This window comes from Dendrobates tinctorius, unplaced genomic scaffold (assembly GCF_039654945.1).
Source record: "Dendrobates tinctorius isolate UK_male_01 unplaced genomic scaffold, ASM3965494v1 ptg000011l, whole genome shotgun sequence".
In the NCBI taxonomy this organism is placed as follows: domain Eukaryota; kingdom Metazoa; phylum Chordata; class Amphibia; order Anura; family Dendrobatidae; genus Dendrobates; species Dendrobates tinctorius.
In genome coordinates, this window is record NW_027361679.1 from 87156217 (window position 1) to 87180493 (window position 24277).

General features: G+C 42.7%; 1 protein-coding gene across 1 annotated transcript in view; it reads left to right on the forward strand.

The window, feature by feature from the left end:
- Positions 1 to 24277, forward strand: part of RFX2 (regulatory factor X2) — an 89447-nt gene that overhangs the window by 55973 nt on the left and 9197 nt on the right. The window contains exons 12-15 of the mRNA XM_073544331.1: positions 2519 to 2616; positions 19273 to 19422; positions 19506 to 19714; positions 19821 to 19974. Of these exons, the coding sequence (XP_073400432.1) occupies positions 2519 to 2616; positions 19273 to 19422; positions 19506 to 19714; positions 19821 to 19974 (611 nt within the window). The remainder of the gene's footprint in view (positions 1 to 2518; positions 2617 to 19272; positions 19423 to 19505; positions 19715 to 19820; positions 19975 to 24277) is intronic.

Genomic DNA, 24277 nt, shown 5'->3' on the forward strand with positions numbered 1-24277 from the left:
CCTCGCTAGTGAGATCGCTGTGTGTGACGGGGCCTTTAGAGTTTTACAGATTGAAACAGGTATTCCCTTGTCCTTTTGTCTTTCCCTCCCCTCCCCAATTTTTGTTTGACATGTTTTTATTCTTAAAATTAGTTGCTGGCCTGGAGTCCGCACGCCACATTCTCTTGATGGAAGCCACAATTTTGCTGCACCTTGGGAGCTCAATAATCCCTCCCCCCCCCCTTTTTTTTTTTTTCATTACATTGATCTACTGGTCAGAGACACTTGCACAAATATGGCCTACCTGGAAGAGTCATCAGAAGAAAAAACCTCTCCTACATCCTCACCATAAAATTCAGCATCAGAAGTATGCAAAAGAACATCTACACAAGCCTGATGCATTTTGGGAACAAGTTCCATGGACCAATGAGGTTTGGAGAGAAAAGGGCACAGCATTTCTGGAAAAGAACATCTCACCAATCATTAGGCACAGGGATAGATCAATCATGCTTTGGGGTTGTGTTGCAGCCAATGGCACGTGGGACATTTCACAGGTAGAGGGAAGAATGGATTCAATGAAATGAAATTCTAGATGCAAACATAACACCATCTGTAAAAAAAAAAAAAAAAAAAAAAAAAAGAGCTGAAGTTGAAAAGAGGCTGGCTTCTACAAATGGATAATGATCCCTAAACACACATCAAAATCCACAATAGACTACCTCAAAAGGCGCAAGCTGAAGGTTTTACAATGGCTCTCACAATCCCCTGATCTGAACATCACTGAAAATGTCTGGCTAGACCTTAAAATAGCAGTGCATGCAAGACGACCCAGGAATCTCGCAGAACTAGAAGAATTTTCCAAGGAAGAATGGATGAAAATCCCTCTAACACGAATTGAAAGACTCTTGGTGGGCTACAAAAAGCATTTACAGCTGTGATACTTGCAAAAGGGGGTGCTACTAGGTAGTATCCATGCAGGGTGCCCAAGCTTTTGCATCTGCCCATTTATATTTTTGTAATTTTCAAAATGTAAAAAAATTAAAATGTACCGTATTTTTTGGACTTTAAGACACACTTTTCTTCCCCCCAAATTTTGGGGGAAAACGGGGATGCGTCTTATAGTCGGAATGTACTTACACTTAGCGTGGTGGCAGCAGTCGTCGGGCGATTCTTCCGGTGGTCTGACGCTGCAGTGCGATGATCTCGCTCCCATGCCAGCCTGGGGCGGCAGTTTCGGCGGTGGTGTGGGGGGCTCAAGGCGACATTTTGTGAAAGCCCCCGCATTTCTATTGCCTCGATGCTGTGGCCTCAGGAAATTGGCTGCCGGAGGCGGCACATGCGCAGATTGAGATCTCTGCTCTGAGATCTCGATCTGTGCCTGGGGAATCAATCTGGCCTCCAGGAAAACGGCTGCCGGAGGCGGCAAATGCGCAGATTGAGATCTCGGCACAGATCTCGTCTCCTAAGATCTTGTTGCGTGATCTCAATCTGCGCATGCACTGCTTCTGACAGCCATTTTCCTGGAGGCCACAGCATCGAGGTAATAAAAATGTGGGGGCTCCGGGCTTTCACAAAATCACATTGGAGCCCCCCACTCCGCCGAACCTGCTGCAATAGCTGCACCAAGCTTGGATGGGAGCGAAATCATCGCTCTACAGCGTTGGACCACCGGAAGAATCGCCTGACTCCAGCTGCCATCAGCTCTGTGGATCCCCCCCTGGGTAAGCTGAATTCAGGTCTGTAAGACGGACTCCCATTTGACGCATTAATTTTTTCCCCCATTTTCCTTCTGAAACTTAGATGTGACTCTTGCGGTCCGGTGCATCTTGTATTCCGAAAAATATAATATATATATTTCTGCTTATAATACAAAGGAAATGTGTCATCTTTAACTTTAGGCCTTTTAGACATCATTTCCTCTTCAACTTGCTTAACTGTTCACAATAACAATAATTTTGACCAGGGGTGCCCAAACTTCTCCATATCTCTGTACACCCGATAAATCGCAGTGCCAATAATTTTCTGGCAGAGTGCTTTATTCCTGATATATAAGCCTCCCTACTTTTTCTCCGTTGTACCACGTGACCATACATTGACCATTTGAATCCTGCAGCGTATTCCGTGTTGACCAGAAGTTGCGCATTCATATGTATGTCTCACTAAAGAAACCACACTGAAGACACTGTATGATTCAGAGAGTCGTGTGTTACAGCAGAAGAATGCGGCATTAATCCGGAATAAAGCACTTGATAAAAAATGAATGTCACTGTTATTCACACAATGAACATTATAACCAAACCTAAAGAAAATGGAAAAACCTGGTTGGCTTCTCCAGTATTTCCAATAATCCATGCAACTGAAATTTGGAGCTACTGTCCTGACCATAAATCATGAAATTGCTTTGGTTCTCTATAATTTTTGTATCATTTTGTAAACAAGCCATCATTAACCAATTAATGGGATTAGAGGGACTTCTCAACTATCCGCCCCTTTAATGCCATTTTATGTTTAATGTAATTCCCTTTACATTCTATCTTAGGCACGTTGACTCAGGCTATCCGGAATTTTGCAAAGAGTCTTGAAGGGTGGTTGACAAATGCAATGTGTGACTTTCCTCAGCTGATTGTCCAAGCAAAGGTAACGTTAACTGCTTAAAGGGATTGTCCACCACTTTCTAAGCCCCTTTCATGTGAACATGCTACCATAGAAAATCTCTTTTGTAGATGCATTGCTTTCCCAAATCTTTGTTTCCTGAGATGCTCTCCTGGTCACATGATCTCTGGCTGAGAATTCTCTTGCCTTCCTGTGATATCACACCAGTAGCTGTGGAATCCCATGTGTCGTTTATGCCGTGTGGTTGGGCAGTCCTCTCTATTCAGCAGAGCTCACTCACTGCTACTGTCATATGGCTGCAGACACCGATCTCCCTGCACATTTCTCCTTTCAGACCACGTTTATTTCCCTTGCATCTATTGCAACAACACAAAAAACTGAGGGGAAGGTGGGGGGGAAAGAAAATTGGACATAATTTCACACACAACTCCAAAAATGGGCCAGAAAAAAATAATTCCTTCAAAAAAAATTGTCCTGTTCAAAATTCTAGTTGAGCGGTGTATGAAGCTTCTTGATGGTTATAGCAAGCGATTGATTGCGGTTATTTATTCCACAGGGTGTGCAACCAAATATTACGTTGAGGGTGCCAACAATTTTGGCTGGCCCGTTTTGGGGATTTTGTGTGAAACTATGTCCAATTTGCTTTTTTTTTGTTTGTTTGTTTTGTTCCAATACATACAAAGGAAATAAACATAACGTGTAATTGCAATAGTTTTCTGGGAGAAACTTTCTTTTCTGGAACAATTTCAAAGGCGCTAACACTTTTGGCGGTGCCTTCGTAATATACAGTGGAGGAAATAAGTCTTTGATCCCTTGCTGATTTTGTGCGGTTTCTCACTGACAAAGACATGAACAGTTTATAATTGTAAGGGTAGGTTAATTTTAACATTGAGAGATAGAATATCAAAAATAAAATCCAGAAAATCACATAGTATAAATGATATAAATGTATTTGCATTTTACTATGATAAATAAGTATTTGATCCCTTCCCAATCATTTAGAGTTCTTGCTCCTAATCAACTCATTGCTTGTATTAAAGGCAGCTGTCCTACATAGTCACCTTTTATAAAAGACTCCTGTCCACAGACTCAATCAATCAGTCAGACTCTAACCTCTACAACATGGGCAAGACCAAAGAGCTTTCTAAGGATGTCAGGGGCAAGATCATAGACATGCACAAAGCTGGAATGGGCTACAAAACCATACCTAAGGCGCTGGGTGAAAAGGAGACAACTGTTGGTCCAATGGTAAGAAAATGGAAGAAATACAAAATGAATGTCAATCTATATTGATCTGGGGCGCCACGCAAAATCTCACCTCGTTGGGTATCCTTGATCATGAGGAAGGTGAGAGATCAGCCTAAAACTACACGGGGGGGGGGGGAGGGAAACGTGTTAATGTTCTCAAGGCAGCTGGGACCACAGTCACCAAGAAAACTATTGGTAACACATTACTCCGTAAAGATTTAAAATCCTGCAGTGCCCGCAAGGTCCCCCTGCTCACCAAGGCACATGTGCTGGCCTGTCTGAAGTTTGCCAATTAACACCTGGATGATTCTGTGAGTGATTGGGAGAAGGTACTGTGGTCAGATGAGACAAAAATTGATCTCTTTGGCATTATCTCATCTCGCCGTGTTTGGAGGAAGAGAAATGCTGCCTATGACCCAAAGAACACCATCCCTACTGTCAAGCATGGAGGTGGAAAGGAGTGTTTCTCTGCTAAGGCTACAGGATTACTTCACCGCTTCAATGGGAGAATGTATTGAGCCATGTACCGTAAAATCCTGAGTGACAACCTCTCCCCTAGGACATTAAAAATGGATTATGGTTGGGTCTTCCAGCAATACAATGACCCAAAACATATAGCCAAGGCAACAAAGAAGTGGCTCAAAAAGATGCACATTAAGGTCATGAAGTGGCCTAGCCAGTCTCCAGACCTTAATCCCATAGAAAACTTCTGAAGGGAGATGAAGCTCCGAGTTGCCAAGTGACAGCCTCAAAATCTTAATGATTTAGACCTCTTTCACACATCAGTGTCTCCAGTACGTGTGGTGACAGTTTTCGTACCGGAGACACTGACAAGTGTAGACCCATTCAAATGAATTGGTATGTGCACATATCAGTGTTTTCTCACAGACCGTGTGTCCGTGTGCTCCACACGTCGACATGTCCATTTTTGTGCATCTGCATGGATCACATGGACCCATACAAGTCAATGGGTCTGTGTAAACAGGTATTGTACACGGATGGCGTCTGTGTGCCATCCTTGTGAGTTTTTAAAGTCACAGGGTTAAAGGGAATCTGTCACCTCTTTTTTGAGATATCATATAATGATATAATTCAATTGTGTGTCTCATAAGGATTCTCTTAGTACTTTTGCTTCCCCCTGACCCCGCACCTTTCATGCATTAATACCTTTACTATATCGGTTCAGATGTATGTGAACTGCTGCTGTCCGGTCCTCTGGGCGGGGCTTATTCAACTGCTCTTCCCCCCCCCCCCGTCTTGCTCTACGCATTTCTTGTGTTAAGCAAGACAGGTAGGGGGGGAAGCAGTTGAATAAGCCCCGCCCAGAGGACCGGACCGTGGCAGTTTACATACATCTGAACCAATATAAAAAAAGGTATTTATGCATGAAAGGTGTGGGGTCAGGGGGAAGCAAAAGTACTAAGAGAATCCTTATGTGACACACACTTATATCATTATATGATATCTCAAAAAAGGGATGACAGATTCCCTTTAAAATTGAAACAAATTGTTTGAATACTAGGCTCTGATACGTATCCACGCGGATAACACATGGATGATGCACACGGATGCCACACAGATGTGACAAATGAACACGTACACGGATTTCTCCGGTACTGTTATTTCCATTACCGGAAATAGGACATGTGAAACCGGCCTTAGAGATGATCATCAAAGAGGAGTGGACCAAAATTCCACCTGACGTGCACAAACCTCATCATCAACTACAAAAAACATCTGACTGTGGTGCTTGCCAACAAGGGTTTTGCCACCAAGTATTAAGTCTTGTTTGCCAGAGGGATCAAATACTTATTTCTGGTTCCATGACAATTGTGTACAAGATAATTGTGTACGGACAATTGTGTACAGAAAATTGTGTACAGGCCAATTGTGTCCAAGGACAATTGTGTACAAGGACAATTGTGTACAGGGCAATCGCCTTGTACACAATTGCCTTGTACACAATTGTCATTGTACACAATTGGCCTGTACACAATTGTCTGTACACAATAGTCCGTACACAATTATCTTGTACACAATTGTCCTGTCACCCTTATTTCTCTATCGCTTCATTGGGGGACACAGAAACCATGGGTGTATGCTGCTGCCACTAGGAGGCTGACACTATACAAATAAAGTTAGCTCCTCCTCCACAGTGTACACCCCACCGACAGGAAGTAGGATGTTCAGTTTAGCTTAGTGTCAGTAGGAGGTGGACACGGGTCTTTTACTAGACCCTTATCTACCTCAATGTGCGTCGTTTTCTTTTCAGGTTCCCGGAGGGATACAGTGTGAATGGTCACTACTGTACTTCCACACAGAGACTGAGTACGGCGTGTACTGCCACCCCGTATCCTCATATGTCTGGACGGCAGGACCCCCAAATCCCTAACACAGACCCGTGTTTAGGTGATCCCGCAAGAGAAAGAATACCTGGTCCTGCCTACTTCTCCCACCCACTCGCCCACCAGAGCCTGTCGGTCGAGGAGACACGGACGTCCCGCAACATGGTACTTTCCCTCTTTTCTCCCCAGTTACTGAAGAGGTGAAGAAAACGGGATAAGAAGAGAAAAAAAAAAAAAAAAACCCTTTATTCAAAGAGATGGTGGTTTGGGCGGCTAGCACAGTTCATACCTTCCGACTGGTTTCGGGGGCCTCAGCACTGCCTTGCAGATCCTTTGGGGAAGAGAGGGGGTTTTGGCACACAGAGGCTTCCTGTTCTTTGTGCCCCCGTGCAGCCTGTCTAAGCGGCGTCATGGCGCTTTGTTTGTGCCACTGTGGGGACCCGTTTGGCGCTATTGTATGTCCTCCGCGGGCCCCCCTCCCGCTCCGGCGGCCGCCGGCTGTAATCTATGTCCCGGCTTCATTTTGGGCCTAGTTGCAGCGCTGACTCCGCCCCCCTTCCTCTCGGCTCTGGGCGGGCTTTTTCCCGCCTGTTTCTCCTCTCGCCTCTTCCTGTGTGGCGTCAAGCTCCGCCCGCTACCCTCAGACTGTGGACGGGAGCCACCGCCATATTGCTCCTCTGGGCCCCTCGTTTAGCTGAGAGCGGGCTTCCCGGTCTCTGGCCGCCCTCACAGCGTGTGCGTTCTGCCCTGCGTCTTCTGGCAGACGCCATTTTCTGGCTGTGGTACAGGGGAGCCGCATCCAGCTATGAGACCTGCCTGTCTCTCTCTACAGCCATGAAGTCTTCTACAGGACATCTGCCGTAAGTAGCTGCACTGCAGACTGATCCCCTCCTCTGCTCCCCTGTCCCCTAACCTTCTGGCAGCGCTTAGTGGGATTGTTCTCATGTCTAACTCTAGGCCACTTCATTCTCCTCCTATTCCTCCACTGTGGTCCTCTCCCACCGTCCAGGAGCCCACAGTTGACCCGGTCGTACAGTCTCTGGAGCCGTACAGTCACTAACTTGATGGTTTTTCTGGAGCCGTACGGTCTCGAAGTAACTGTACTCTAGAGCTGTACAGTCACAGACGTAATAGTACTCTAGAGTCGTGTATTTTACTGGCATAATTGTAATCTTCTGCCGCGCAGTCTCTAGTGCATCAGTATGTCTGTCGGAGATCTGATTTTGTCACACGGTTGTTGTGTTTTTCGGCCATTACGGATAGGTGCCTTGATTTTCAGCAGAGCAAGTCTCAACCATTGCTTCACATAAAGACGTTGGGGTCCTGGCATAGCAACTACTCCAATATCTACAGCTCACAGGCACTCGTCCTTCAATTTTCTGCAGTCCCCTCCGGACGCTGGATTCATACTGCTATAAGCAGAACAAGGTGCTGCTTCTTTCTCTTCACGTCTCCAGTGTTTGGGCCGGACTTCTAGCTTAATAGAAGTCCATGTTATCTGGCAATTGTCTGCTGTGGCTCAGTGGATAGAGAAGCTGACCACAACTCGCTGTTCCAGAAGTTGGAACCATGGCGCACACCAGAGAGTGGTGTTTCGTCTCTTTCTGATCCAAAGCCTACTGTTCTACCGTCAGAAGAATTGACTGGTCAGAATCTACTTTACTACAGACTTCGTGGCACGGCTTACTACGCGTGAAGCCATTATTCTACCTGATGTCGTCGGGTATCCAGACCTAGACCGCAACACAGAAGCCGTTATTCTGCCTAATGCCGTCAGGTATCCAGACCTAGACCGCAACACAGAAGCCATTATTCTGCCTAATGTCGTCAGGTACCCAGTCCTATACCGCAATACAGAAGCCATTATTCTACCTGATTTCGTCAGGTATCCTGACCTAGACGGCAACACAGAAGCCGTTATTCTGCCTAATGCCGTCAGGTATCCAGACCTAGACCGCAACACAGAAGCCATTATTCTGCCTAATGTCGTCAGGTACCCAGTCCTATACCGCAATACAGAAGCCATTATTCTGCCTAATGCCGTCAGGTACCCAGACCTAGACCGCATCACAGAAGCCGTTATTCTGCCTAATGCCGTCAGGTTTTCAGACCTAGACCGCAGCCAGAAGCCGTTATTCGGCCTAATGCCGTCAGGTATTCCGGCCTAGACCGCAACACACAAGCTGTTATTCTGCCTAATGTCAGGTATCCAGGCCTAGACTTCCCCGCAACTCAGAAATGGCCGTCTCCTATACCCTTCTCCGGGTTCTCTCCAAGCTGATTTGTACTCAGGATACTTAGAGCCGATTGCAGCTGGGCTATATCCGCTATCCAGGCTTCAGACGCATCACCTACCAGGTACAGTAGTTCAAACGGCCGTATTACTGTGGAGATGTGTCTGGGGTTGACTGCTTCAGTGGTACTGGTGTTCTGTACCGTATTCAGGTGAGTCAGACGCTCTCGCCTTCAGGTTCCTCGCGTTCTATTGCAGCAGTACTCTATCCCTTATCGAGCACTTGAATAGTCCTCTATCAGACATGCCATCTCTCTGGTAACTCAAACGTACCCGAGGCCATCAACTATACCAATCAGGCTATACTGTCCTGTTTTCTGGTGAGTCAGAAGCGTCCTCTCTCACGTTCCTCACGGTCTTTTGCAGCTTTTGCCTAAGCTCCCGTCTAATCGTCACTCGAGGTGAGGTGCCGGCATTTATTGCTCATAGCGGGCTACAGCCGCGGTTACAAGTCGCTTTCAGGTGAGTCAAAGACACCTCTCGGCTACATATTTCATTGTCAATAACATCTGTGGTTTGTTAACAGTTAAACGTAACCACTACTATGTCCAAACAGAACGGATCTCTGTCCCACAGTGCGGATCTTGGTAGCAACATATCTGGATACTCCACCTTCAGGTGGGTCAGACTCTCTCGTGTCAGGTACTGATGGTCGTGCTTTTACTGCGGCATGTTCTGTACCCTAAGTGTGAGTTGCTCCACAGGAGTTTTTGCCATCTACTGATCAGTTTACTGTACTGTCCAGAAGCCATCTTTACTGCCGGTGTGTTCCGTCTATCTTTGATGTTTGGCAAATAGTAGTTTATAAGTTCTAGCCTGCTTTAGGGGCCTTCGAGCTACCACACTACCATAAGCTCCTTATCTGTTGGAATTTACCTATTCTTACTTACAGACGCCGAGTAAAGCCTCCAGCAGCTCAGACATGTGACTTCTGACCGTGACCGGGAAAAAGTATCCCACCTCAGACAGGAGTGGGATCTAACTCTGCGCAAGCATCGACCGGGGTAAAAAGCTGTTCCAGTCCTGGATCCAAGAATGAGTCTGGTGATAACGCGTTTCTTCCTTCGGCTAGTATTGTATCTTTTCACTGTTATCCTCAGGCGCGTTTTGTCTTAGACTTAGGCTAGCGGGTCTACACACCGTAATCCCCTCCCTGCTCCAGAGGATCCAGGATGGATTCGGTCATTTACATCGTCCTACAAATTCACCTGCCTTTCGTCAGCCTAGTTGTCTTCTGGTGTCTATTTGATTTACCTAGAGCCAACTTTTCTTACAGTTATCATACTCCATGTTTTGCATGAACTTTCCTTGCTCGACTAATCACTTTTCTAAGTCCAGCTACACTATTTTTGTCCATATCCACACTCATCCCGGGATTCTGGATTTATCTCCCTTTTGGATCTCAGTCATCCAGTAGTCTCCGTTCTATCTCCTTTGTGGAGCAATCAGTTGTCTCTTCATAGCCATCCTGAGCCTACATCGCGGCGATGAGATCCAGATTATCCCCTGGTTCCATTCAGTATGTTTTCAGTGTTTGGCTCTTTCGCAGGTTCTCAGTGGCCTGTTCTCAGGCCTTGTCATTTTCTCACAGAACGGCCTTCAGCCATTTCCAAACAAGAGGGCGCCTTAGTATATATCTCTACTTCTGTGACTACGAACCCTCCGGTTCCAAGTCTCCCACTACTACGGTCCTTCCTGTCCCAGAAGTGCATCCCTCAGATTCCATGGCAAATTCACACAGTAGTTGGCAAGGTCAACCTTGAAACCATCCGCCGCTTTATCGTGTCCTGCCTTAGTCTCCACTCGTGTTACAAAGTTCTGTAGACACGTGGCCTAGCTCGCTCATCAGAGCATTCTTGCTGGGGACTGGTCAGAAGATTTGATCGTCCTCACTGTCCAAAAATTTTCTCTTGCATGGAAACATGGGTTTTCGCCTCATCATTCCCGTCTAGGGGTTCATTTGGCTTTCGGTTTCACGAGCGAAATTATCTCCAAACAAGTCCCTCACCAGCTTCTCGTTTCTTCCGGGTAGCTCCAATCGCTTAATTATTGAGAAGGTCACCGGAAGGACAAGCGCTCTCCTTCCTCAGGCTGAACCTCGTCGTTCTTCAGCGCATTTTCCTCAGCGTGCCTTTTCGGGATCTAGGATTGAGTCCATCCTTTTTCTCAGGAGGAAATTTTTCTTCGTTCAGCATTTGCCTCCTGCGAATCGCATGATTGTTCCATGAAGCTCTTATCCAGGTTCTGATTCCTTCAGGGCTTTGGCGATATCTGCTTTCGCAACGTACGGGTTCATTTTCCTTTTCTGTTGGTAGCCTTCCCTTTCAGGCTCTCCACCACTCCTAGGGCCTCACAGACTCTATAGCAGCTGTGGTACACTTCCTGTGGGTCAAGGGTCCACTCTACATCTCTAAATTCTTTTTCATCCGCCTCGAATTTTCCCTTCGTGGCGTGCTCTCATCAGGCTACCTGACCACAGCAACGGTACTTATCAACCTCGGGCTTGAGGTATAGTAATCCTCTGGCCTCCAGGTCAGCGTCTGCTCGCGGAATCTGGTCGACATTAGTAGGGTTGCCGGCCCAGGAGGGACTGCGTTCTTTTCAGTACGACGCACACTGCCCGGGCAGTGTGTGTCCTCCTGGCGGTACTCTTTGGGCCTACGTCTGGCTCCTCTGCAGTACGGTCATTTGTCCTCCACAGGTCCATGAGGTTTTTCAGAGCCCATGCCTAGCTTCGGCAAGTGGCGGTCGGGGTGAAAATACCTCGCAGGTGACCTTGCAGGTGACGAGGGTGACTTCCTTGTCCCGATTGGAGTTGTTTGCTGTTCCCTCCCCTTGGGGACTTCTTTGGGACGTCCCATGGTTTCTGTGTCCCCCAATGAAGCGAGAGAGAAAACAGGATTTTTTGTTGCTTACCGTAAAATCTGTTTCTCTGAGCCTTCATTGGGGGACACAGCACCCTCCCAAGTTGAACAGCACAGTTTACTGTATATTGTTACAGTATGGATTTGTGTTTTCTGTGGTTTTTATCTCGTTACAGATTACTTCTCCTACTGGTTTCTCACTAACTGAACATCCTACTTCCTGTCGGTGGGGTGTACACTGCGGAGGAGGAGCTAACTTTTTTATTTGCATAGTGTCAGCCTCCTAGTGGCAGCAGCATACACCCATGGTTTCTGGGTCCCCCAATGAAGGCTCAGAGAAACAGATTTTACGGTAAGCAACAAAAAATCCTGTTTTCTCACTGCAAAATGCAAATAAATGTATATCATTTATTCAATGTGATTTCTTGGATTTTATTTTTGATATTCTATCTCTCAATGTTAAAATTAACCTACCTTTAAAATTATACTGTTCATGTCTTTGTCAGTGGGAAAACTTACAAAATCAGGAAGGGATCAAATACTTATTTCCCCCACAATACTCAGGAGGTGTTCCAGCAACTTCGACCAAAGGATGGTTAAAATCAAAAGACTTTATTCCAAAAACTTGATTAAAAACAGAATAGATACATAAAAAACATATGGTTCACCATTGTGACAGACGCTTACGCGTTTCGGACTGGAGGGTCCTTACTCATAGCTTAACATCTTACAAATAAACATATACCTATATACACTTGCTGGCTGAAGTAAAGTGGGAGGGAAAAAAAAAAAAATGGGCGGAAGTCCACAATAGTAGGAAGGGAGGATTTTCTCCACCATACCATAAAGCATTGAATCTGAACATGGAGGAAATCACCACATCATCTTAATTATATATATATATATATATATATATATATATATATATATATATATATATATATATATATATATATATATATATATATATATATATATATATATATATATATAAAGATCAGATTTTAAATTCATGCCTGCAGGATATTGTGTTTTTTAACTTAAAAATCCACATTGCTTCTTTACGCTGCAATTCCTTTTTTCTATCACCTCCCCTCTTGGGGTTTCGGACAGTTTCTATTATATTAACCCTACAAGTACTGACATCTCCATGTACAGAAATAAAATGCTGAGAGGCTCCCGAGGGACTCGTAGTTTTATTACATGAATCATAAAGATGTTCAGAAATCCTTTTGCGAAGAGGACGTGTGGTGTTGCCCACATATTGAATGCAGCATGTTGCATGTTTCACATGTTATTAAATAAATAACATATGTGGAACTACAGTTGGCAAACATATTTATAACATGTTCATTTTTTGTAACTGTGGACTTAAATGTAGACTTATTATACATGTATTTACATAAACCACATGATCTTCTTCCACAACGATAGCTACCAGAGACAGATAACCAACTAGAATTATTTTCTGATGAAAAACGCAAAGTGTGATCACTGGGGGACAAAATATTCGCAATTGTAGTTCCTTTTTTAGGAATAAAATTGCAGCCTTTATCCAATATAGTTCTCAAAGTTGGATCCACCCGTAAAATAGGTAGATTTGATTTAATAATTTCCGTTATTTGATTAAATTGATCACTATATTTAGTAATAAAAGCTGGTTTCTCCTGAAAATTACTAAATTTTGATTTTATTACCAAATAATCATCTCTTGTTTTTCTTTCTGCCACAATTTTACCCCTATTAATTTGATGCTTGCATTAACCTCTAGTCTTTAATCGTTCGTCAATTATTTCACATTCCTGTCTGTAAAATGAATCAGTTGTGCAGCACCTCTTGGCACGCACAAAGTCACCTACTGGGAGATTATTAATGACTTGTTTGGGATGGTTGCTGCTAGCATGCAACAAGGAATTACCTGATTGCGGTTTTCTATATAAACATTACAATAATTTTTTCTGGAGTGAACAGTTCATTTTCTTAAGATAAAGACTATTTATATAATATGGCTGAAGGTGAAGTGTCCTTTAGGCTATGTGCACACGTAGCGTTTTAAAACGCTTACTAAAAACCGGACTCCTTCCCAGAAATCGCGCGTTTTTTCCGCGCGATTTCACCGCGATTATGATTGCGATTTTGCCACGATTTTCGCGTGCGATATTCATGCACTTTCCAAGCGATTTGAAGCATCGCTTGGAAAGTGATTGACAGGTTGGTCACACTCGTCAAACATAGTGTTTGACAAGTGTGACCAGGTTTTTACTATTGAGGCCGCCTATGCGGCATCAATAGTAAAAGATAGAATGTTAAAATGCTAAAAAAAATAAAAAAAATTGGGGTATATTTACCTTCCGGCGTCCCACGCTGCCATCCCGGGCCTCAGCGTTCCCAGCAATGCCTTGCGAGACCTGTGATGATGTAGTCTCGCGTTGCTATAGCGATCTCACGAGACCACGTCATCACAGGACCTTGCCGCAAGGCATTACTGGGAACGCTTAGGCCGGGAATGCATCGCGGGACGACGGAAGGTAAATATACACCGATCTTTTTTTTTATAGGGGTATGGTACCCAGGGCCTGGAGGACAGTCTCCTCTCCTCCACACCGTGGGTACCAACCGCACATGAGACGCTTAACTTTCCGCATGGTGGGCATAGCCACATGCGGGAAGTAAGCGATTCTCATGCATTCCTATGGGTGCGGAATCGCGGCAATTCTTTGCGATTCCGCACAAAGAATGAGCATGCTGCGATTTTTTTCCGCGATGCGATTCCGCCGTGGAAAAAAGCGCAGCATTAGCACAGCATGTACGGAATGCCATAGGAATGCATGGGGGGCGTTCTGTACACGATTTTTAAGCGTTTTCGCGCCGAAAATCGCTGCAAAAACGCTTAAAAATCGCTACGTGTGCACACAGCCTTAAAGATTCAGAATTTTTTTTCAATAAAAAATGCGGATAGACATAATAAGGCCGCTGCTGTTTTTTCTAGAACAAATAGAGTGGATTTGAGAGATCATGACAATATTGAAAAATCAATATCAGAATTGGAAAAACAAATGATTATTAGATTAAAAACGTGGTGGGATCTGACCACTTTGCAAAACTATATAGGTCATGAAATGATCCCTAGAGGTCTAAGATTGAATAAACGCTCCACAGTTCAATTTGATGTCTCATTTTCTGACAAGTGGAATAACATTTTGTCAGATTGTTCCATAAAATTAATGTCCCTTATTATCCAGTATGAGGAAGAAAAAGTTTCCGTTTTGGATAAAAAAATCAAAGATATTGAAACTGAATTAATACAATTTGAGAAAACGAAATCTAAATATGCTGGAAGAGTACATTGTAAAAAGGAAAAAAGAGACACTAGAGATTATGATGAAAATGTGGTCTACAGTTGGAAAACATTCAATAGAAATAATACCCTGAACAGTAGTTTTCGAAAGCGGTATAAATCACAAAGACGTGAGTTTTTCGTCTACTGATAATACAGATGGGTGTACTGATGAGTCTGATGTAGACATAGAAGAACAGGCAGCGACTACTAGTTCTATCCTGACAAAAAACTTGGATTCACAGAAAGGATTGTCATCAAGAAAAAACGGAGGCGGGCAGGGCGAAAATATCGTAAGACGAAATTACTACACCAGGCACTACCAAAAGAGGAACAAACAGTTCTAAACCTGTCAGCCACAATTTTATCAGATGCACAGGTGGAAGTTCTGGAGAAAGGATTGGGTTTTGTCCCAAATAAACAGTTTAATCTTTTTGACACAATTCTGGACATGAATAAATTTATCAGAGGTTTAACAATAAAGAAACATTTTTTTGATGAACAAGACTCTATTCATACTGTCCAAGATGAGATTCCACCTGTGAATGAATATTCAGAAAAATCTTTTTCAGACCAGATTATTTTAAAAAAAATTGTATGAAATGTCAGAGGAGGAAAAAAATTTTTTGGACATAAATGACCGTCTGTTTGGAAACAGGGTTCCCAATCCTACTTATTACCCAGTGCAGTCACGTAGCACAGTGATGGAGGAATTTCAAATAGTGGTGGAAAGTGAACTTACCAAACTGGCATCGGAAATTACAAATCAGAATAATAAAAAAACTTAACAAAAAAACAAAAAAATGCATTGGAGGAATTGAAGAAAAATTCTAACATTGTTATAAAAAATTCAGATAAAGGTGGATCTACTACTATACTGGGATACTGGTCTTTATGAACATGAAGTGCATAAGTTGCTTCAAGACAGTGTTGTGTACAAGCCGTTATTGAAGGATCCTACAGAGGAGATAAGAGTTCTTTTAATGAAAATTTTGGAAGAAGGACATTTGATGGGTTTTTTTACTAGTCAGCAATTGGAATTTATGAATCCACCTTTCCCCAAAATTCCTCTTTTTCATGCCTTGCCCAAGGTTCATAAGGGGGTATTTCCCCCACCTATGCGGCCTGTTTTCTCTGGAATAGGGTCATTATTGGAGAATTTGGGGGATTGGTTGGATGCATGACTTCAACCTCTAGTATTGAGATCACCTAGCTATATCAAGGACAGCAAACATGTGTTACGTGTAATGAAGAACATTAAGTGGAATAGTAATTATACATGGGTTACTGCAGATATTGCTACACTGTATTCATCTATACCTCATCATCTAGCTATTCGTGCACTTCAGGATCAGTTGCTTAAATATACTAAATACAGTGTGGAATTGCAGCAATTTATTTTATCTGTAACTGAATTTTTGTTAAACAACTATTTTATGTTCAAAAGGAAAAGCAATTTGTTCCTTCAATTACAAGGATGTGCGATGGGGGCGAAATTTTCCCCATCGCTTGCAAATATATTTGTTACTTGGTGGGAGGAAGAAAAAATTTATGGTCAGGAAAATATTTTTATGGATCATATAGAATTTTTTAGAAGATTTATTGATGATCTGATAATAATATGGAAGGGTGATCCAGATAATATAAAAGAATTCATAAAATTCCTTAATATTAATAATCATAATTTAAAATTTACATATCATATGAATAAGGAACGAATTGCTTTTCTTGACATGATGTTGATTGGAAATGAAGCAGATTTTAGGGTTGAAGTATGTTTATATAGAAAACCGCAATCAGGTAATTCCTTGTTGCATGCTAGCAGCAACCATCCCAAACAAGTCATTAATAATCTCCCAGTAGGTGACTTTGTGCGTGCCAAGAGGTGCTGCACAACTGATTCATTTTACAGACAGGAATGTGAAGTAATTGATGAACGATTAAAGACTAGAGGTTAATGCAAGCATCAAATTAATAGGGGTAAAATTGTAGCAGAAAGAAAAACAAGAGATGATTATTTGGAAATAAAATCAAAATTTAGTAATTTTCAGGAGAAACCAGTTTTTATTACTAAATATAGTGATCAATTTAATCAAATAACGGAAATTATTAAATAATAAATCTTTATTTTTATATAGCGCTAACATATTCCGCAGCGCTTTACAATTTGCACACATTATCATCACTGTCCCCGATGGGGCTCACAATCTATATTCCCTATCAGTATGTCTTTAGAATGTGGGAGGAAACCCACGCAAACACGGGGAGAACATACAAACTCCTTGCAGATGTTGTCCTTGGTGGGATTCAAATTTACGGGCTAACCACTGAGCCACCGTGCCGCCCGTAAATCAAATCTACCTATTTTTACGGGTGGATCCAACTTTGAGAACTATATTGGATAAAGGCTGCAATTTTATTCCTAAAAAAGGAACTACAATTGCGAATATTTTGTCCCCCAGTGATCACACTTTGCGTTTTTCATCAGAAAATAATTCAAGCTGGTTATCTGTCTCTGGTAGCTATCGTTGTGGAACAAGATCATGTGGTTTATGTAAATACATGTATAATACGTCTACATTTAAGTCCACAGTTACAAAAAATGAACATGTTATAAATATGTTTGCCAACTGTAGTTCCACATATGTCATTTATTTAATAACATGTGAAACATGCTGTATTCAATATGTGGGTAACACCACACGTCCTCTTCGCAAAAGGATTTCTGAACATCTTTATGATTCATGTAATAAAACTACAAGGAGTCCTTCGGGAGCCTCTCAGCATTTTATTTCTGTACATGGAGGAGATGTCAGTACTTGTAGGGTTAATATAATAGAAACTGTCCCAAACCCCAAGATGGGAGGTGATAGAAAAAAGGAATTGCAGCGTAAAGAAGCAATGTGGATTTTTAAGTTAAAAACACGATATCCCGCAGGCATGAATTTAAAATCTGATCTTTACATACATACATACATACATACATATATATATATATATATATATATATATATATATATATATATATAATTAAGATGATGTGGTGATTTCCTCCATGTTCAGATTCAATGCTTTATGGTATGTGTATGTATATATATATATATACATATATATATATATATATATATATATATATATATATATATATATATATATATATATATATATATATATATATATTTTTAAGATGATGTGGTGATTTCCTCCATGTTCAGATTCAATGCTTTATGGTATGGTGGAGAAAATCCTCCCTTCCTACTATTGTGGACCTCCGCCCATTTTTTTTTTTTTTCCCTCCCACTTTACCTCAGCCAGCAAGTGTATATAGGTATATGTTTATTTGTAAGATGTTAAGCTATGAGTAAGGACCCTCCAGTCCGAAACGCGTAAGCGTCTGTCACAATGGTGAACCATATGTTTTTTATGTATCTATTCTGTTTTTAATCAAGTTTTTGGAATAAAGTCTTTGGATTTTAACCATCCTTTGGTCGAAGTTGCTGGAACACCTCCTGAGTATTGTGCCTACAAGATTTTCCGGAATCCAAGTTCCCTGCACCGCCCAGGATTGATTGCATTCCTCCTGACTTCGCATTTGCTACGGTTTGGTGAGCTGACACAATATTTTCCTTGGTTATTTCCCCCACAGTATACAACATATTTTTTGGATTATAAGACAAATTTGGGAGGAACTCGGGGCGTTTCTTATAATCCGAAGGTAGCTGGGAGGGGAGGCGGGGGGAGCATGATCACAGGAGCCAGGGTCCCTGCTATAGGAGGCCAGCAGGAGTGGGGCGATGCTGTGGGCTTTGGGCCTTTTTAAGATGCTGATGCTGAGCAGAGTCTCGTTCCCATTGAGTTCCCTTGCGGTGGGCTTCAGGAAAAAGGCTGCCGGAGGCGATGTATAGGCAAATTTAGATATTGGGAGCCCGTGACCCGCTGCATTGCCTAGCTGCTGCCGCCGGACTCCTGAAGCAGTGACCCTGCCTCCTGTGACACCGCACCGTCGTCGACACCCATATAAGCTGCCATAAAATGGGACAATAAGACGTTTTCCCTAGTTGTTTCTTCAAAATTTGGAGTGCGTCTTATGGTCTGGTGTGTCTGCAAAATACTGTGTGTGTTACTCTATATTGCCAAGGCTGGTGCTTTGTGTTACTTCATTCACTGTATCCGTGGCTTGCTAGGACTGAAGCTGGCGGGAGTGGCGTTACAGGGGGTGTGCTCACTGCTGACTGAAGTCCAGCACAAGGGCTGATGGGAAATGTAGTCACAAGGCAGCAGAAAAGCCTAAAGAGGAAGAAGTGATGGCTGTGATTAGCTTTCTGTGTTCTTGCACGATTTCTGCTAAGCAGAAAAGTACAAAATGTGAAAATTGACAAACTGTATAAGGGGATCTTTAAGAGCATTATCCTTAGGCATTTATGACAAAAACAGTAACTGAGTTAGTGTAGTGGACAACCTCTTTAAAATAAATGTTAGTGTCTTTATTATCCTCCTTCCCCCCCCCCCCCCCCCCCAATTCAATAATCTTGCCCTTTTCCTTTGGTTGAATGTATATGCTATGTTAGCTTTCAGTGTTTTTAATTTTTTCAGGTTGGAGTTGTTAGTGCATTTGCTCAGACCCTGCGTCGGTACACGTCCTTAAATCACCTGGCCCAAGCAGCCCGGGCCGTGTTACAGAACACGTCACAAATTAATCAGATGCTTAGTGATCTCAATCGAGTGGACTTTGCCAATGTTCAGGTAAATGTAGGAGAAGTTGCTAGTCTTGGAAAAGATTTAATGCTGTGCATTTATTAACTAGCCATTTTTATTGGTGACGACAGGAACAAGCATCCTGGGTGTGCCAGTGTGAGGAAGGCATGGTCCAAAAGCTGGAGCAGGATTTCAAGTTAACGCTTCAGCAGCAGAGTTCATTAGACCAGTGGGCAAGTTGGCTCGATAATGTGGTCACCCAAGTGCTGAAGCCACATGAAGGGAGTACCAGCTTCCCCAAAGCTGCAAGGCAGTTCCTCCTAAAGTGGTCCTTCTACAGGTACGTTCTTGCTTGTGAAGACATGAGAAAACCTTTTAGAACTATTGATACAGTAGTTATTTCTAATAATTCCCTTACTTTACACAATTTTTCTCTTTCTTCACAGCTCAATGGTAATCCGGGACCTCACCTTGCGTAGTGCTGCCAGTTTTGGGTCCTTTCATCTAATTCGATTACTTTATGATGAATACATGTTTTACTTGGTGGAACACAGAGTGGCTCAAGCGACCGGCGAGACACCTATTGCAGTAATGGGAGAGGTAGGTTAATAGATCCCATGGTATTACAAGCCGAGTTGCTTACTGATACAAATGCTTCTCACTAAATTAGAATATCATCAAAAATTTAATTTTATTTCAGTTCTTCAATACAAAAAGTGAAACTCATATTATATAGAGTCATTACAAACAGAGTGATATATTGCAGGTGTTTATTTCTGTTAATATTGATGATTATGGCTTACAGCCAATGAAAACCCAAAATTCATTATCTCAGTAAATTAGAATACTTTATAACACCAGCTTGAAAAGTGATTTTAAAATCCGAAATGTTGGCCTACTGAAATGTATGTTCAGTAAATGCGCTCAATACTGGGTCAGGGCTCCTTTTGCATCAATGTGGCGTGTCATGGAGGCGATCACCCTCTGGCACTGCTGAGGAGTTATGGAAGCCCAGGTCGCTTTGATAGCAGCCTTCAGCTCGTCTGCATTGGTTGGTCTGGTGTCTCTGATCTTCCTCTTGACAATACACCATAGATTCTCTATGGGGTTAAGGTCAGGCGAGTTTGCAGGCCAATCAAGCACAGTGATATTGTTGTTTATAAACCAGGTATTGGTACTTTTGGCAGTGTACACAGGTGCCAAGTCCTGCTGAAGAATTAAATTTCCATCTCCAAAAAGCTTGTCAGCAGAGGGAAGCATGAAGTGCTCTAAAATTTCTTGGTAGATGGCTGCGCTGACTTTGGTCTTGATAAAACAGTTGACCTACACCAGCAGATGACATGGCTCCCCAAACCATCACTGATTGTGGAAACTTCACACTAGACCTCAAGCAGCTTGGATTGTGGCCTCTCCGCTCTTCCCCCAGACTCTGGGACCTTGATTTACAAATGAAATGCAAAATGTACTTTCATCTGAAAACACTTTGGACCACTGAGCAGCAGTCCATTTTTTTTCTCCTTGGTCCAGGTAAGACGCTTCTGGCGTTGTCTATTGGTCATGAGTGGCTTGACACAAGGAATGCGACACTTGTAGCCCATGTCCTGGATAAGTCTGTGTGTGGTGTGTTATGAATGGGTCACCAAGGAGGATGGCAGGAACAGGCTAAGCCACCAGAAAACCAGAGAGGTTGGTAACTAAGCGGATTGCAGACTCCTGATCCTATCCACACAACTAGCAGTAGCCGTGGAGCGTATCTACGATGCCCTAGATGCCTCGGCACAGCCGGAGAGCTAACTAAGCCTAAAGCAAGAAATGTGAAATCTAAACTGCCCCAGAGCAGACCCCAAAAGGAATAAATAGCTCCCAAACATATTGTCGGTGAGACAAGATGAAACACAAACGCAGGCAGAAAAATAGACTGAGCAAATGATGGGGCCCAAACTGACTAGATAGGAAAGACACTGTCTGCAATCACGCAAAAACCCTGAAAAATCCAACACATCTAATGTACAAAAAAACACTGAAGTCACACGACTTCGCCCCCACTATATCAGCACTCTGGTATGAACTAGAAGCAAAGCAAAAGAGACCAATATAACAGGGGACTGAACAAACTGACACAGGCTGTAACATATGGAGCGGTGGTCCAGCACGACCCCCAGAGGAGCATGCTGAACCCGCACAACAAGCAAAGAGAGACAAAAACAGATCAGATGCAAAGGGTTAGCAAATGAGCACTTAGCTGATCAATGCAGGATCAGGTCAGGAGACATCAGACCTCAGAATGCACAGGAAAGCAATCACCAGCAGGGATTGAAGGAAGTCTGCAGACTCAAATACTCCAATCAGTAACCCCAGACCTCCAGTCATCATCATCATCAGGTTGCAAACCTCTGTCAATCTGGACAGCTCCACTACCTCCAGTAACCACCGGAGGGAGCAGAGGGAGCTTCGGCTCAGAAGTCTGAGCCAGGGAATTCACAACAGTGGTGGCTCTTGAAGCATTGACGCCAGCAGCAGTCCACTCCTTGTGAATCTCCCCCCAAATTTTTGAATGACCTTTTCTTAACAATCCTTTCAAGGCTGTGGTTATCCTGGTTGCTTGTGCACATATTTCTACCACACTTTTTCCTTCCACTCAACTTTCCATTAATATGCTTGGATACAGCACTCTGTGAACAGCCAGCTTCTTTAGCAATGATCTTTTGTGGCATACCCTGATTGTGGAGTGTGTCAATGACTCACAATCTTCCCCATGATTATGGAGCCTACCAAAATAGACTAAGGGATCTTTTTAATCACTTAAGAAACCTTTGCAGGTGTTTTTTGTGAATGACTTTGGGTTTTCATTGGCTGTAAGTCATAATCAACATTAACAGAAATAACACTTGAAATAGATTGCTGTTTGTAATGTCTCTAGTTAACTCCTTTCTGACCTCGGACGCAATAGTACGTCCGATGTCAGATCCCCCGCTTTGATGAGGGCTCCGGCGGTGAGCCCGCATTAAAGCCAGGACATAACAGCTGTTTTGAACGGCTGACATGTGCCCACAATAGGCGCAGGTGGAATTATTATTAGGTCGATATTAACTAGCTAAATGCTGCTGTCAAACGCTGACAGTTGCATTTAACAAGCGCTTCCGGCCGCCGGGCCGGAAATACGCACATCACTGACCCAAGTCACGTGATCGAGGGTCAGCGATGCGTTTTCATAACAACAGAGGTCTTCTTGAAACCTCCATGGTTGCTGATGCTGGATTGCTATGAGTGCCACCCTGTGGTCGACACTTATAGCAATGCTGTCATTCTGCTACATATAGGCGATCGGAGCATCTACTCTGTGTAGCAGAGCTGATCAAGCTATGGCAGTTTCACATGGAGGCTATTGAAGCATGCCAAAATTTAAAAAAAAATGTTTTTAAAAATATGAAAAAAAATACAAACGTTTAAATCGCCCCCCCTTTTGCCCCATTCAAAACAATTAAAAAAAAAAAAAAATCATACCCAATATGTGTATCGCCACCTTCAGAATCGCCCGATCTATCATTAAAAAAAGGATTAACCTGATCGCTAAACGGCGTAGGGAGGAAAAAAATCAGAACGCCAGAATTACATTTTTGGTCGCTGAGACATTGCATTAAAATGCTATAACGGGCAGTCAAAAGATCGTATCAACAAATAAATGGTATCCTTAAAAACGTCAGCTCGGCGCGCAAAAAATAAGCCCTCACCCAACACGAGATCACGAAAAATAGAGACTGTACGGGTATTAGAAAATGGTGCAATTTTTTTTTTTTTTTTTTTCTAACAAATTTTGGATTTTTTTTTTTTTTTCGCCACTTGGATAAAAAAAGAACCTAGACATGTTTGGTGTCTATAAACTCGTAATGACCTGGAGAATCATTATGGCAGGTCAGTTTTAGCATTTAGTGAACCTAGCCAGAAAGCCAAACAAAAGCGTGTGAGATTGCACTTTTTTTTGTTTTGCATTTTCTCCGCACTTGGAATTTTTTTCCTGTTTTTGAGTACACGACATGGTAAATCAATAGTGTCTTTCAAAATTACAATTCATCCTGCACAAAATAATAAGGCCTCACATGACCATATTGACGGAAAAGTAAAAAAGGTATGGCTCTGGGAAGAAGGAGAGCGAAAAACGCAAAACCGAAAAATCTGGGGTCATTACGGCGGTAATATATAAGTTTTACTTTTTGCATTGAAAGAACTGAAATAAATTAAACGTTTTCATGATAGTCTAATTTAGTGAGAAACACTTGTAGATTTCATCCTTCAATACAGCTCCCAATGAAAAAAAAATAGTTATTGTCCCATAGTTTTTTTTTTTTTTAATTTATTTATTTAGCCCCCTCCCAAATAAAAAATATTAGTGAGAAATGTGGTGTAGCTAGTGGCTTATCCACTATATTTCTATTTTGAACTCGACAGGTAGATCTGAGGCTATGTGCACACGCTGCGGTTTTTGCTGCGGATCCGGTGCGGTTTTGGCCGCTGCGGATCTGCAGCAGTTCTGCAGACAGTGTACAGTAGCATGTTAGTCTGTGATTTACAATCTGCTGTGCACATGCTGCGGATTTTAAGCTGCGGAAAAGCTGCGGTTTTGAATCCGCAGAAAGAAATGACATGTCAATTCTTTTCTGCGGATTCTGCTGCGGTTTACCATCTCCTCCATTGTAGAGGTGATAAACCGCAGGGGAAAACCGCAGGTGGTTTTACCTGCGATTCCGCAGACCAATCCGCAGCGTGTGCACATATCCTAAGAATGTGCACTGAGTAAAATGCACACTAGAAAAGTAACACTGGATTTATTACTTACAATTTTTAGGTGGTTTTTCTTTTTTTTTTATTTAAGAAATTAAAGATGCATATATTTTCTTTTTCTCCT